The 16636-nt window shown below is 42.8% G+C and overlaps 2 protein-coding genes across 2 annotated transcripts in view; both read left to right on the top strand.

Moving 5' to 3' along the window:
* Nucleotides 1–4236, top strand: part of ABCB10 (ATP-binding cassette, sub-family B (MDR/TAP), member 10) — a 54715-nt gene extending 50479 nt beyond the window's left edge. Inside the window, exon 15 of the mRNA XM_006868592.1 lies at nt 4074–4236. Within this exon, the coding sequence (XP_006868654.1) occupies nt 4074–4236 (163 nt within the window). The remainder of the gene's footprint in view (nt 1–4073) is intronic.
* A 483-nt stretch (nt 4237–4719) lies between these two features.
* Nucleotides 4720–16636, top strand: part of NUP133 (nucleoporin 133kDa) — a 100320-nt gene continuing 88403 nt past the window's right edge. Inside the window, exons 1-2 of the mRNA XM_006868591.1 lie at nt 4720–4901; nt 6876–6994. Coding sequence (XP_006868653.1) covers nt 4720–4901; nt 6876–6994 — 301 coding nt within the window. The remainder of the gene's footprint in view (nt 4902–6875; nt 6995–16636) is intronic.

The following is a 16636-nucleotide window of genomic DNA, read 5'->3' as shown; positions in this document are numbered from 1 at the left end:
ACACACATTTGTTGTTAAGTGCCATTGAGCGTATAAGGTTTCTGAGTTCTGAGGAACACGAGCGGTTGGCTGCGGTCAATGTTGCAGTCCAGCACATTAACCTGCAGCATCACACCAGGACTCCAATTATAAGGCAGTTTGATACAAATTGTCCACTTCAAAGACTGCACTAGCTCATGACGCCACCGGAAGTATATATAAGCAGTGCATGGTTCCCCACAGTCTTTTCAACATGGGCTCTTTTCATTTTTTTATTTTATGTCTGCTAAAAGGAGTCCTGGTGTGGCACTGCAGGATAAGCACTGGACTTACCTAAGCACTTGGCTAACCGCAAGGTCAGCAGTTCAAACCCACCAGCTGCTCCTTGAAAACTCTCTCAGGGTCGCTATGAATCAGAACAGACTAGATGACACTTAACAAATTCAGTAGGCAAAGAATTCTGAATGTTGGTTTAATTGTGATTTTTTTAATGCCTGGTACAGTTGATATTTTAAAAGTATGCATTTGGTCATTTCTGTTCTTGGATCTAGTGACAGTTCACGCCCTTTATATACTTACGTTACTTTCTATTTATTTTTCTTACTCTTTTTTTTAAGAGCCCTATTTCATTGGAAGGAGTCCTGTTAATACAATGGGCTAGATGTTGACCTGCTAACTATGAGGTCGGTGGTTCAAACCCATCAGTTGCTCTGGGAGAGAAAAATGAGGCTGCTGGCCCCATAAAGATTTCATCTTGGAATTCCTACATAGGGTTATTGTGACTCAGAATCGACTCTGGCAGTAGGTTTGGTTTTTGACTTTATTTTTATTGGAAATATTTTGTTCTTCTGCTAGATTGCCTTTGTTTGATATTTGCATTTTTTGACACCAAGACGTGTTTAGTCATTGTTAAGTGTTTGTTGTCGAGTCTATTCCTATTTATAGGAACTCTGTGGTAGTGCCTTTGAAGCTGTAAATCGTTACTGGAACTGAAAGCCTCATTTTCTCCCGAGGAACGGCTGGTGCTTTGAACTGCTGATCTTACAGCTAGCAGTACAATGCTTATCCTAAAGCGCTACATCGGCTCCTTTACCACTACACCAGTGGTTATCAAAATGTGCTCCCCAGAGAGCAGCATTAGCATCCAACGACTGGAAGCTTGTTGCAACTGCAAATTCTCAAGTCTCAGCCCAGACCTCCTGAACCAGAAACTAGAGGATGGAGCCCATCCGTTAGGAAGCTCTGACCCTCAAGTAGCGCCCTTTAAAGCAGAGATGGTGCACCCCCTAACAGACACATAGACCCGCATTAGGTATTTGGCAAAATAAGGGAATGGTTAAATAAACACTGGCATATCTGCATGTGGGAGATCACGGGGGTGGGTGTGAGGGGTGGGTGTGTGTGTGTGTCGATTGATGATATTTCCCTGGGAAATCATAAGCAAACTGCTTTTATCCTTTTCCTTCTATGTCTGTATCCAGCTTTGCTGAGAGTCTTCAAGTCTTAGGGCCCAGAGCAATGGAGAGCAGTCAAGTCTAAGAGGGAATTGGTTGCGTCAATTCTGTTTCTGTGCACCGTGGGGTAAGCATTGGGTTGCTAACCAAAAGTTGGTAATGTGAACTTTACAAGCTGCTTTTCCAGAGCAAGCTGAAGCTGTCTGTTTCCATAAAGGTTCATGGCTTTATGAGCAGCTCTACTCTGTTCTAGAGGATATCTGTGTGTAAAAACACCAGATATGAAGGGGCTACAGTATACCCGGATGCCATGCTGAATGTAAACGTGGAGGGGAATCCAGGATGTTGTGAAGTGCCATCGAGTTGGTTCCGACTCATAGTGACCCTGTGTAGGGTTTCTGAGGAGCAGCTGGTGGGTTTGAACTGCTGGCCTTGTGGTTCACAGTTGAGTGCTGATCCTACAGCTCCACAGCTGGATGAAGACCTACTGGCCAGGTTTACCAAGTTAAACTGTATCAGGTGTGGGGAACCTTTTTACTGTCAAGGGCCTTTTGGATACGTATCACATATTTGGATGTTATAAGCGTCCAAATGGCCTTTGGCAGTAAAAAGGTTACACAAAATTATCAACTTAAAAATTTGTTTTTGTTGTTAGGTGCCATCGCGTCAATACCGACCCATAGTCACCTTATACACAGAATGCTTCTACCATCCAAATGGCCCTTGACAGTAAAAAGATTCCCCACACCTGATACAGTTTAACTTGGTAGAACTGGCCAGTACCTCAGGGGGTGGGGCAGGGGGAAAAGTCTTCGTCCTGGTGTGGTGCTGTAGGATTTTTAAGTTTTAAGTATTTTTAACTTAAAAATTAGCCAGTTATATTTGGTCAAACATTTAATTAACTCACCCCTAAGGAGCTCTGGTAGTGTAGTGGTTACGAATCGGGCTGCGAACCTGAGGGACAGTAGTTCGAATCTACCAGCTGTTCCGCAGGAGAAAGATGAGGCTTTCTGCTCCTGCAAAGATTTACAGCCTCGGAAACCCTGTACAGGGTCGCTACAAGTCGGAACCGACTCCACGGCACGTAACAACAAACAACAGCAATGTGTCAGAAACCCTATACAGGGTCGCTATGGGTCAGAAATGACTCAAAGTTACTTAACAACAACAATGTGATGGACACAGTAATGAGGTTGGCCTAGGATCGGGTCATAGGGTCGCTATGAGTCGGTACCTACTCGATGGCACCTAACAACAACAACAACAACAACAACAAGGTGATGGAGTCCTGGTGTGGTGTTGTGGGCTAATTTGTCAGATTGCAAAGTCGTTTGAACTGCAAGGTCGGTGGTTCAAGCTCACCAGCTGCTCCTTAGAAACCCTATACAGGGTCGCTATAGGTCAGAATCGACTCGATGACAGATAACAACAATATGATGGTGCCCTGGTGTGGTACTGTAGGATAAACACTGGACCACGTTGTCCCTCAGAAACTCTATACAGGGTCGCTATGAGTAGAAACCAACTCGAAGGTACTTAACAAGAGCAATGGGCTGGTTGGAACTGTGGTTGCCTTGGCAGGGCCCAAGTTCCCCAACCCTGCAGATGGTAGAACTTGAGGGCCCTACAGGAAACATGCATTCAGGTTTAACAAGAGAATTGTGCGAATCTAAAAGATTTACAGCCTCGGAAACCCTGTACAGGGTTGCTATGAGTCGGAACCGACTCCACGGCACACAACAACAACAGCAAAATAGAACCTCCAAGGCGCTCTGGTAGCGTAGTGGTTACAAATCGGGCTGATAATCTCACCGTCAGTCGTTGTAAACTACGGGCTGTTCCGCGGGAGAAAGAGGAGGCTTTCTGCTCCCATAAAGATTTACAGCCTCGGAAACCCTGTAAAGAGTCGCTATGAGTCGGAACCGACTCCACAGCACATAACAACAACAATAGGGCCTTCGACCTTGCAGTTAGCTGTTCAAGGTCACCAGCAGCTCTTCAGAAACCCTATACAAGGTTGCTATGGGTTGGAACCGGCTCGACAGTACTTAACAACAAAAACAATAGGAGTCCTGATGTGGCGCTGTAGAAAAAGCAAGGTCAGCAGTTCAATCTCACCAGCAACTCCTTGGAAACAATATAAAGGGTTGTTATGAGTCGGACCGAATTCAAGGCACTTAACAACATATGGCAGCCAGGTGACAAGGACACTAGGCTGCTGTTAGGAAGCTGGGGTTTTAAAGTATGATGTGTTTTACTAGTTGGACCGTAGGGTGTAGAGGGTGGGGTACGCCAGTACACATGCATTCCATTTTTAACAAGCGCATTGTGCGGGTTTCCTGCCACTCAGAGGACAAGTGCCTTAGGGTGCTGCTACAAGTCTGGCATTTTTGAGAAGGGTCTGCGTTAGAGATACGGGATTTGGAGCTTCGTTAGAGTGAAAAAGACACGTCTAGAGAAGAACAAATACATCACTGGGCGTGAAAGCATTCAGTCTGAACGAGTGCGCCCTCTTCAGCTCGGACTACCGAACACTTTCAATTTTTTAAGAGGTTCAGTAGCTGCCAGGGTGCGAAGTGGCTTCCCAGCCCAGTTGCTAGGGTTGGGCAGGTCGTCTGGTTTTCCTTTTCTGATTTTCAGGGAAGACAGGGACTCTGGCCGCAGTGGCTCAGGACGCTGGCAGCGAACCCTAACCCGCTGCCCCCGGAGGCTGCAGTTACACGACGCCGCAGCCCGAAATTCACCAAAGGTCGCCGCCTCCCCCAGATGCTGTCGCTACCACCATCCCCGCTTAGCTTGTTGATAAGTGCCTTCGAATGGGTTCCGACTCCTAGCGACCCTGCATAGGATTTCCGAGGAGCGGCTGGACTTGAACCGCCGACCCTGCAGTTAGAAGTCCAGTTCTTGTTTTTGCGGTGGTTACGTGCTGGCGAGTGGCTTCCGACTCCTAGCGAGCCGGCACATGGTCGTCATGGTTGTACATCTTTGCAGGAGCAGAAAGCCTCACTTTGTTCGGGAGCGGCTGGGGGGGTGGGAGCTCGAAATGCCGATCTGATGGTTCTCAGTCCAGTGCGTAGCGTATGGAGAGCCCCCGCGCTCTAGAGCATAGGTGCAAACGTCATCAATGGCGGCCACCCTCGCCGGCTGCTCTCACCACGCCCCGCAGACTGCGCGCTGCGTCCAGACGTCATCACCGGGCGTCCTCTTTAGAGTTCAACTTCCGCGCGCTGAGGCTCAGCCTCACTGATCTGAGCGCTCGTATTACCCTCGGCCGCTTCCTCGCATCATGTTCCCAGCGGTCCCTTCCCCTCGAACCCCGGGTCCCGGGTCTCGAAGGGGTCCTCTTGGAGGGGTCGGGCCGGGCTCCACGCCCCGGGCGGCCAGCAGGAAGGGGCTGCCACTGGGGTCTGCAGTCAGCTCTCCTGTGCTCTTCTCGCCGGTTGGCCGGCGAAGCTCGCTGAGCTCTCGGTAAGTGATCGCTCCCCGGTGCCCCGAAGACCATCGCAGGTTTCCAGGGACCCGAGGGGGAGTGTCTCCACCGAGACAGGTGTTTTCTGGAATCTGGGGCGAGATTCCAAAATTCTGGGAAAACAGACTTCTGCCACCGTGGCCAGTTGTTATTTCGCATTGAACTGGGTGGATCTGTCGGTGGAGTCATCACTTCGCACTTTATTATTTATTATTGTTTTATTGTGAATTATGTGATAGTTTACATGGGAGAACATTAGTTTTACATTCATCCTATCGTATATCGTTTCATTGCCGTGGTTACAATCCCCTGCATGCATCATCAACCAACACTTTTTATGAACATTCTGAAATCAAGAATAAACTGAATTTGAATCATTGGTCACTCTTCACCTTCCTACTTTTGGGGTCTGAAGTAAGTCACTTGGAGTCTTCTCACACGTAAAATGATGATAATATCTGACGTGTTGTTGTTGTTGTTGTTAAGTGTCATCGAGTCGGTTCCGACTTACAGCCACCCTTTATAGGGTTTCCAAGGAGCGGCTGGTGAGCTTGAACCGCCAACCTTGTGGTTCAAAGCAACCTTGCAGTCCAGTGCATTACCCCGCAGCGCCACACCAGGACTCCCAGAATATCATTCTATTAGTGCCTACTATCTTAGACAATTAATAGTTTTGGTAATAAAAGGATTTTTAGCTACACAATTCCACTTTATAGCTAAAGTAATAGGGAAAAGGTTTTCTATAAGAAATGCAGTTTTGTAACCTAGTACAAGTACAGAGCTGCAGCTGTCCACGTTACCCCTTCCAAGTTCATGACCTGGACTCTGGACTCTGAACCACAAGGTCAGAGGTTTAAACCTATCTTGGAACCTCTATACGGGGTCACTGTGAGTCTGAATAACTCAACGGTAGTTCACAAAAACATGTTCATAATCTACAGCTTTAGAAGAAAGTAGCTTCTGTTTCTGAGTAATTTCCTCTGAATTTATCTATCAAAAATAAAGTTTCCTTGCATGAAAAATGTCTGGAATTCATGGCTAAATTTTATCAACTCAATTTTGGCAATACAGTAAAGGATAAGTGATTTTTAAAGAGTACACAATATCCTTGCCTTTTGATCTTTGATTTTGAAAAATGATCTTGAAAGTGTTGCTTTTGCCATTATTTTCTGTTCTTTTTGAGAAAAGTCAAAATAAAATCTTGTTTTATTCTGAAAATTTTCTTCTCACCTTTTGTTGGTCATTGAAAGACAATCTTGTTTTCTGTCAAAAATCAAAGCCACTCTAGATACAGACTACACATATAGACCATTCTTTATTTTTCCTGACAGGAGATAGGGTCATTTTGATAGGGATGACTGTATGTTAATGTTTGTAATGTGAAGAAGTGAGTGAAAAGGAAATATGATTCTACTGAGTGAAAAGGAAATATGATTCTACTGCTTTATCTGCTATTGAAGGCCAGGTGACTGCAGATGCTGGGTTGCAGAAATCTGTAGAGTCTTAGAATTCTAGAACTGGATGAAGGCTTTAATGGTTATCTAACCCAATGGTAAACTTTTTTGACACTAACATGTGGTAAACTGATAGTGTATATTCTATTTTGTTTTCCAAAAAACGCTGACTGAGACCCTGAAACTGACATGCAGTGTGAAAAACACTAATGTAGTCTTCTTATTTGACAGCTAAGGGAAGTAGAGTTAGAGTTTAAGCAAATAGAGATGCCTGTTAGATCATAATAACCTGAAGTCACGTTCTCATAAACCCTGGCAGTTTTTTTTGTTGTTTTGTCTTGTTTTTATGAAAAATACATTTAATTACACAAGTGTAGATGAGCCAGTGTTCTTTCCATCGTCACACCTCTTCTTCCTTTTTATTTATTTAAGATCTTCTTTATAATTAGAAATTATATACATGAAAAACAGGATCATGGAAAATTTGAACTATGAAGTAATACAGTCTCTTTTCTTCAGAGGAACACCCTCGCGAATGTTCCTACACCATTCAGTAACAGAGTCCGTGAACTATGATGTAAAAACCTTTGGATCTTCTCTTCCTGTTAAAATCATGGAAGCCTTGACGTTGGCTGAAGGTAGGTCTCATCTTCCCATTTGCTTTTATTAGCCATACAGTGTGAAATTGAGGTCTGACTTAGTGATCAGAATTTGTGCATTGTTAAGTTGATGCGTACCTAGATGGAAAGAAATAGGTAGCCTATCTAGTTTTTCACTATCATTGAAAAACATAATAAACTTGACAAGCAGAATGAGTTCATTTTAGCACAGATTATATCCTTAATGATTTTAAATACTGCCTATTCAAAATTCAGTTCAACTTCAAATGTTAATTGAGTACATGAAGTTTAAAAACAAAAACTGTGGTAAAATCAAGTGCTGTCTCCATTGGATCACATGTACTCCACATATACAAATTTATGATAGAAAGTTTCTGTTAGCAGAGAATTAGAGTGGAATTTTGGAATGTCCAGTGAACACAAGGAGTCCTGGCTTGGTGCTGTGGGCTAATGTGTCAGATTGCAGAGTTCTTTGAACTGCAAGGTCGGTGCTTCAAGCTTACCAGCTGCTCCTTGGAAACGCTCTACAGGGTCGCTATGGGTCAGAATTGACTCGATGGCACTTGAGAACAACAATGAACACAAGGTTCAGAAGGCCATGTTAAGGATGAGGATTGGGTTATAGGAAGGGCAAAGTCCAGAGCATTTGCCTAAATCATTGTTTACACAATGGTCTACTAACCTCAAGTTCAGCAGTTCAAATCCACCAGCCTTTCCATGGAAGAAAGAGGTGGCTTCTGTTCCCGTCAGTGTTTATTTACAGCCTTGGAAACCATAAGTAGCGGGAGTGTGAGTCAAAATCGACTGGATGGCAGTGGGCTTTTAAGGATCGAATAATTCTGGATCTTGGTGATTTTCTGGAACAGTGTTTTTCAAACTGAAGATTGTGATTGAAATCTGCTTAGTGGTTTAATGATCAGTGTTTTAAAACAACAACAACAGTAGAATGGAAAATATCAGTGTGTTATAGTAAAATGAAATTGTTTCTGTTTTATGTGAATGCAGCATCATGTAAAGTATGTTTCATGCTGTGAATGACAGTCAGGAGCAAATATTTCTTAATCAACTTCAACTTGCACATTTTGCCTGTAAATTCTTTTAGGTTTCACGACACTTGTTTTTAAATAACTAAACTTCTGCCACATCTTTTCTCTGTTTAAGAATTATCTATTTAGAAATACTGGGGTAAATAAAGAAGTGCTACACCCGAGATCCAGTTCATGCATGCATGGGTTCATTCTAAACAGAATGCCTTTGAATATGCCTCTGTGCTTCAGACAGGCTTTCTTAGTAATACGCTTGTCTTAGCCTCATTCGGATGCCTTCCAAAAAACGGTCCAGTCAGAACAGGGACTTCTGAGGGGCTCTGCTGAGCCAGTTAAGTTCAAGGCAAGAGCTTCCTCTCCAAAGGGCTATGGTAACTGTTTTTTGGTTTCTGAAAGAGTAATTCTGATAGATTTTCTTAAAGGATATGAGACGTCAGTCATGAGGCTATGTTAGGACGAAGATGTGAGAAAATCAGAAACTGCACGGATGAGAAAAAGGCCAGGAAGGTTGTGTGGCGGATTCTTTTTTCCATCTTAGCAATGTACTTCTCATTCTTTGAAGGCTGTCCTGTGAGAATTTCTTTTTTTTTTTAATGTTTTATTGTGAATTATGTGATCGTTTACATGGGAGAACATTAGCCCTACATTCATCCTATCTTACATTGTTTCATTGCCGTGGTTACAATCCCTTCCATGCATCATCAACCAACCAAAGGATATACCCCACAAGCCTTCCCCCTGGTCATCACACAGCCCCTCTCCCTCTCTGGGTCTAGAGTCCCCAGCCACTCCATCTCTCCACATCATCGTCTCTGCCTCCATCTCTGGGTTCACAGTAATCTATTGAATGTTGTAGGGCTCAACTCGCAGCTTCATTGCTGTTTTTCCCTCACTTCCCTTTATCAGTGACGAACATGGTCACCAATCACAGCGTGTATTCCTATCGAGTCTTAGTCTTGGAAGGGGGTTTGCACTGAGGGCACCCAACCACTTGCCTTGATGTCTCCTGGGTGAGCAACTTGCTTGTTCTTGTAGTAATCAGTAGGACTGACTGTATTGTTTTGTATTTTTCCTGTTGGTCTTTCTTTCAAGAAGTATCTTCTGTTCTTCTAGCTGCTCCAAGCTGGTCTGCTTGTCCTTACAAGTGGAGATTTCCCACCTCAGAAAATTCTGGATGGGGTTCAGGATTCCACCTATAGTTATATGTGATGCAGGAAGCCTCCTTCACTGGGCACGTTGTAGCCCCATTTTAGATATTCCAATCAGTTATAGGCAGAAGACGGACTTACAAGCTTTCGATGGTGATATTTCTGGCTATTCCTTTCTCTCCCCCTCCAGTGTCTATTTTATAATATAATGCAAGGAAAACCAAGATTCAAAAGACAACCATGCATCTTAGCATTATTTCTCCCCTTTACCCCATTCCAACCATGTCTCAATTCCTGTATCCCAGAGCCCTGTTTTTCTAAGGTTGTGCATATATCATTGTTTACTTCTGTTCCACTTAGCCCATACAAACCTGCCTAATTATTTTCCTGTCTGCTTTGTTCTTCCATTCCCCTCCCCCTTCTTGTGCATTGCCCTCCTCTCTAGCACCCAAACTATCCTGTGTCTATTCCCTACCCTGTGATGCACCTACCCCTCCCTCTCCACACCCCACCCCCACATTCCGGTATGGGTTCTTTTTCTTAGTCTTTTACAGTAATGATCCTATGCAGTATTTCTCCTTTTGTGACTGACTAGTTTCACTCAACATAATGTCCTCAAGGTTCATCCATGTTCTGCGGTGGCTTGCAGCTTCCTTGTTGTTCTTATTTCAATCTTTTGCATATTGTTTTCCAGTTCTGCCAGCACCATCTGTTGAAGAGACTGTCACCTCCCCATGCGATATATTTAGGTGTTTTGTGGAAAATCAGTTGGCTGTATGTGGATGGGTTAATTTCTGGATTCTCAGTTCTGTTCCATTAATCAATATATCTTTCATTGTATCAGAACCAAGTTGTTTTGAACACTGTAGCCATGTAATAAATTTTGAAATCCAGGAGTGAGAGGTTTCCAACCTTATTCTTCTTCTTAAGCAGTGCTTAGCTTATCCTGGGTCTCTTTCCTTTCCATATAAAGTTTATAATTGTTTTTTCCATGTCTTTGAAGAATGTTGTTGGAATCTGGATTGGGATTGCATTATATGTGTAAATTGCTTTGGGCAGTATTGACATTTTCACAATGTTAAGTCTTCCTATCCAGGAGCATGGTACATTCTTTCATTTTTGTAGGTCTCTTGAGTTCTTATAGTAGTGTTTTGTAGTTTTCTTTGTATAGGTCCTTTGTTTCTCTTTTTACATTTATTCCTAGATATTTCATCCTTTGGGCAGCTATTGTAAAATGTATTGCTTTCCTAATGCCCTTTGCAGTGCGGTAGTTATTGGTATAGAGAAATCCAACTGATTTTTGTATGTTGATCTTATATCCTGCCACTTTGCTGAATCTTCTAACGAGGTCTAATAGCTTTTTTACTGAGTCTTTGGGGTTTTCTACATATAGGATCATATCATGTGCCAATAGAGAGAGTTTTACTTCCTCTTTGCCAATTTGGATGCCTTTAATTTCCCTGTCTTGCTGTATAGCTCATACTAAGACTTCCAGCACAATATTGAATAGGAGTGGTGACAAAGGACAACCTTGTCTGGTTCCTGTTCGCAGAGGGAAGGCTTTCAGTTTCTCTCCATTGAGAGTAATGTGTGTCCTATAAGCATTTTGTAGGAAAGCTTACCTCATGTACCCTGCAGCCTTGATCTTGCCCATTCAGACTTCTTTTGGTTCCACAAACTCAAAGAACTTTTCAAAGGAATCCAATTGAGTCTCTTGAGAATGCCCAAACTGCCGCTTTGATGTGGTGTTTGTAGAAGACTATGTAATTCATCAAGGAAGTAGGTTAGAGAGATGGAAAGGCTGCCTTCAGCCGTGTATAGATCTAGAGGTGGAGACTTGGTTGAGGCCTACTACCTTTTTTTTAAATAAAGGTAGTATTTTTGTTTAATAAAGGGTTTTATGGTTTCATAGCAATACTTTTTGACTTATCCCCGTATGTTATCGCTAGGTGCTGTCGAGTTGGTTCCGACTCGTGGAGACCTTATGCACTGCCTGGTCCTGCGTCATCCTCACAGTCATTGTTAAGCTTGAACCCATTGCTGCTGCCACTGTGCCAGTCCATCTCATTGGGAGTCTTCCTCCTTTCACCAACCTTCCATTAAGATGACACCCTTCTAAAGGGACTGATCTGTTCCAAGGATGAGAGACCAAGTCGGGCCATCCTGGCTGCTATGGAGCATTGTGACTGACTATACTTTTTTTTTTTAAGTTTTTATTGTGAATTATGTGATGTTTTACATGGAGAACATTAGCTTTACATTTATCCTATTTATTTCATTTCATTGAAGTGAATTACAATCCCCTCCCTGTATCATCAAATAACCAAAGGGTACACCCTGCAAGTCTACCCCCCCGGCCATTAGTACCAGCCCCTCTCCCTCCCTGAGTCCAGAGTCCCCAGCCACTCCATCTCTCCACAGTCATCATCTCTGCCTCCATCTCTGCTTCTCTGGGCAGGGTCCCGCACTCTGCTCTTCTCCCTTGATGGTTTCAGGGACCTTCTGTCCGGGACTGCAAATTCAACCACTTCCCTCCTTTTGCTACAAAATAAAAGGTCTACCTTTACATTTCCAACCCTCACTATCAGTCCTGAGAGCAATTATTTAATGTTGTACCACAAGAGTCTTATCCCCATCTCCTTTCACCAGCCTCAACCAGACCGATTGAAAACCATTCAGTGGAGATTCTACCTTCCCCCACACCCTCTAGAACTAGGCTGCCTATTGAAAGCTTGTCAGCCAGTTACTTCTTGCCTTTGTAGCTTCCCCCATTTTGGGTAGCCAATGTCTAAGTTGCTCATCCCTGTCAACCCTGTGTACTGAGTAGGAATGATCCTTGCTGTAAAGATTTGTTCCCTCTTTTGAGCTACTGTAAGTATAGGTCAAGTTTATCAAATTGTAGCTGATTACTCTTGTTTTCATCTTCTTTCTTCTTCTAGTCGAGTTCTGATCATCCAGCCATCGAAGCCAGGTCAACTGGGCACTATCTGCAAGTATAGGTGTTCTTGTGCATCTCCCTTCACTTCATATCAGCTGAATGCTTTACTCTCCGCTCTAGTCCTCTGTGGCCGAGTCACTGTCTCTGGGCCCAGGAGTCCCTGGGCCTTGCCATACTGCTGGCCAACCAGGTCTCCATCCGGGTTCACAAGAATCTACTGAACATGGTCGGATTTAGTTCACAACTTCATTGCTGTTTTCTCCCACATTATTGGTGACTAACATGGTCACCAGACAGACCATATGCCTGCTCGTGTATTCCCCATGACTCTTTGTCTTGGAAGGGGGTTTGCCCTGAGGGGACCCGAGCACTTGTCTTGATGGCTTGAAGACAAACAACTTGCTTGTTCTTGTAGTAGTCAATTGGACTGCCATTATTGTTTTTTATTTTTCCTGCCAGTCTTTCTTTTAAGAAGTATCTTCTGTTCTGCTAGCCGCTCTAGGCTGGTCTTCTTGTCCTTTCAAGTGGAGATGTCCCACCTCGAAGATTCTGGATGGAGATCAGGATTCCACCTATGGTCTTAGGCAATGCAAAGGATCCAAAGAAAGCCTCCTTCACTGGGCAAGTTCTAGCCCCATTTTAGATATTCCGATCAGTTATAATGGAGCTCTGGTAGCATAGTGGTTACAAATCGGGCTGCTTCTCGCAGGGTCAGCAGTTTGAAACTACCAGCTGTTCTGCAGGAGAAAGATGAGGCTTTCTGCTCCCATAAAGATTTATAGCCTTGGAAAACCTGTACAGGGTTGCTATGAGTCTGAACCAATCTGACTATACTTTTAACAACACAGATTTGCTTGCTCTAGTAGTCCATGATACTTTCAATATTCTTCTCCAACATCGTAGCTCAAATGCATCAGTTCTTCTGTGGTCTTCCTTACTCACTGTCCAATTTTCACATGCATATATTGTTAAGTGCTATTGAGTCGGTTTCAACTCACCGCAGACATGTATAAGGCATCTGAAGAGTGGCTGGTGGGTTTAAACTGCCGACCTTGCGATTAACAGTCCAGTGCTTATAAGGTTATTGAAAACGCCGTGGTTTGGTTCAGGTGCATCTTAATCCTCATACTGGCATCTCTACTCTTCAACCCTTTAAAGAGGACTTCTGCAGCAGAAATACCTAAATGGTGGAATATATCATTTGATTTCTTTACTGCTGTTTCCATTAGTGTTGATAGTGGATCCAATCAAATTGAAGTCTTTGACAACTTCAGTCTTTTTTTGTCTATGTTACTGGTCCAGTGGTAAGGATTTTTGTTTTCTTTACATTGAGGTGCACCCATACTGAAGGCTGTGATCTTTGATCTTCATCAGTAAGTATTTTAAGTCCTCTTCTGTTTCAGCTAGGAAGATTCTTTCATCTGTATATTGCGGGTTGTTACATTTTTTGTTTGTTCTACTACCCAGTAGCTTTAAAGCAGGGGGTTACTCAGTTTCCATGTCTTTGATATTATTTCACTTCTCTTCCTGTTGTTGATTTCTAATTTTATATAGCATTGGGATCTGAGAAGATGCTTTCTAGTATTTTAATGTTTTAAATTTTATTGGGACTTGTGTTGTGGCCTAACACATGATCTGTTCTGGAGAATGTTCCATGTGTACTGTGTTGTTGTCAGGTTGAGGCTCTTTCGTTGGGAGCATAGGGATTTATTACGGTTGTGCTCTTGCTCTATTGATCCTTTAATCATGAGATAATGTCTTTCTTTGTCTCTTATGCTGGTTTCTGCCTTAAAGTTTATTTTATCCGACATTAATATTGCCAATCCTGCTCAATTTTTACTGCAGTTAGTTTCATCTTTTATTCCCCAATCCTTTAATTTTTAGTCTCTTTTTGTCTTTTTGTATTAGGTGTGTGTCTTGTAGACAGCATATAGAAGGCTCCTTTTTCTTATCCATTCTGCTACTCTGTCTCTTGACTGGTGCACTGAATCCATTGATGTTCAGTGTAATGATTAGTAGGTATCGATTGATTGCTTGAGGTTGCCCTGTGCTTCATTATTCTCTTCCTTATTTTAAAGCAGTCTGTTTTATCCTGAAAACTACCTGAGCGCCTCACCACCTGGAACTCTGTAAGTGTACTTTTCCCTCTCTTCGCTTTGTAGTTGTCCTGATCATAGACTGACATTCTAAGATTCCCTGTATTAAGCCTTGTAATTTTGGTCTACTCTGGCCACTTCCATATGTAGACAGAATTCTGAGTGGTCTTGCCATGCAGGTCACTGGTTGTTGTCTGCTCTTCTTGGTTCTTCGTCCAAAGAACTCCATTTAGCATATTTTGGAGCGTTGGCTTAGTTTTTACAAGTCCTTTAATTTTAGTTTATTTTCTGAAATGTTCCAATTTTGTCGTCATGTTTGATGGACAGATTTGCTGGGAATATGATTTTTGGATGTCAGTTTTTGTCTTTCAGAGTTTTTATATATATATGTGTGTGTGTGTTGTTGTTATTGGTGATATATATATACATACATATATATATATATATTTCTCTGGTAGCGTAGTGGTTACAAATCGGGCTGCTAACCTCAAGATTGGTAGTTCGAAATTACCAGCGGTTCCGCAGGAGAAAGAGGAAGCTTTCTGCTCCCATAAAGATTTACAGCCTCGGAAACCCTGTGGAGGGTCACTATGAGTCGAAACCAACTCCACGGTACTTAGCAACAACAACAACAACAACAACAACATTGCCTTCTTGGAGCCCTCATGTGGCACTGTAGGCTAATGCGTCAGACTCAAAGTCATTTGAACTGCAAGGTCGGTGGTTCAAGCTCACCAGCTGCTCCTCGGAAACCCTATACAGGGTCACTATGGGTCGGAATCAACTCGATGGCACTTCACAACAACATTACCTTCTTGCCTGCATGGTTTCTGCTGAGAAATCAGAGCTTGATCTTACTGATTTTTCTTTGTAGGTGATATTTTTCTTGAACTGCTTTCAGGATTCTTCCTTCTCTTTGATTATGATATATCTTGGTTGTTTGCTTTGGGGGTTTATCCTGCCTGGGGCTTGTTCAGCTTCTTGAATGCTTATCTTCTCATCTTTCATGATTTTAGCGAAATTATCTTCCAGCTTCTGTTCGATCATCTTCTCTGTGGTTTTCTTTGTCTCTTCCTGTTCTGGAATTCCAATCACCTGTAGGTTATTCCTTGTCATGTTGTCCCACATGAATCTTAGGGTTTCTTTGAATGTTTTTCATTCTTTTTTGTGATTTTTCTTCTGTCTTACCAGAATTGAGAGAGCGATCATCAAGCTCACTAATTCAGCCTTCCATTGATTTAATTCTACTCCTTTGCCCTTTCAGTGTGTTGTCTCATTCTGATATTTTAGTATCTATCATCTGGACCTCTTTTTGCAGGTTTTGTATTGTCTCCAATGCTGTAACTATTTTGTTTGATTGTTCCTGTAATGCTTTTCTGAATTCTTCCTTGTTTTCCTCAACCTTTCTGTCAAACATTTGGATGTACCTCAATATCATTCTCCTGAATTATTTTCCAGGTACTTCCAGTGCCTCTTCTTCCTCAAAAGTATTATCTAATAATGCTTCCTCTTGGTTATTTGTTTGAACTACTCTGTCTTATTTCTAAATGTGAACAGAATTTTTCTGCTGTTTTTTGGGTATTGTGGTTTTTTATGTATGTATCAAGTTAATAGATGTATGTTGGTGTATTATTCTCAGGCACTCATCAATTGACTTCTGGTGTGTGTGATCAAGAGATGAGCTTCTCTGTTCACTGTTCGTACAGTTCAATTCAGAGTGGTTTTACAGATGTTGGTTGTAGTTGTTGTTTTGGTGTATAGTTGTTGTTGTTAAGTGCTATTGAGTTGGTTCCGACCCATAGTGACCCTGTATAGGGTTTCCGAGGAGCGGCTGGTGAGCTTGAACCGCCGACCTTGTAGTTTAAATGGCTTTGCAGTCTGGTGCATTAACCCACAGCACCACACCAGGACTCCTTGGTGTATAATAACTGGTATTTATTGGCTGTTGCACAATTGATGGAGTTGTAGAGTGTTCACCTGTGGCTTGGCTGTGTATGGCTGCAGTTGCTCTCTATTGGCATGTGATGTAAAAAGAAGAAAAGCCAAAACCAGCCTTTATTGGCAAAGTGGCAGCAGCAGTGAGCTGAGTTGTGAGGTTGGCCCAGGATCGGGTAGTGTTTCGTTCTATTGTGCATAGGGTCGCTATGAGTCAGTACTGACTTGATGGTACCTAACAACAACAACAACAACAACACTGAGGTGGAGAGGGGGATACATAAAGTATAAGTCAGTGACTTTCTTTCCACCAAAAAGTGTCGTGCTTTACCACCTACTGGCCTCTTGCCTTCACAGCCACCTGGGAAAATTCAAATTGGCCACACTGCGTCTAGAGGGCCCACACAGATGGTCTGCAGCCTTTCCTGCCAGCTTTTTTGTTTTTTTTTTCCCTACCCTAAGGAGCTCTGGTAACGTAGTGGTTACGAATCGGGCTG

The sequence above is a fragment of the Chrysochloris asiatica genome, unplaced genomic scaffold, assembly GCF_000296735.1.
Source record: "Chrysochloris asiatica unplaced genomic scaffold, ChrAsi1.0 scaffold00119, whole genome shotgun sequence".
Lineage (NCBI taxonomy): Eukaryota > Metazoa > Chordata > Mammalia > Afrosoricida > Chrysochloridae > Chrysochloris > Chrysochloris asiatica.
The sequence above is the reverse complement of the archived record's forward strand: the minus strand, read 5'-3'. Positions and strand labels throughout refer to the sequence as shown.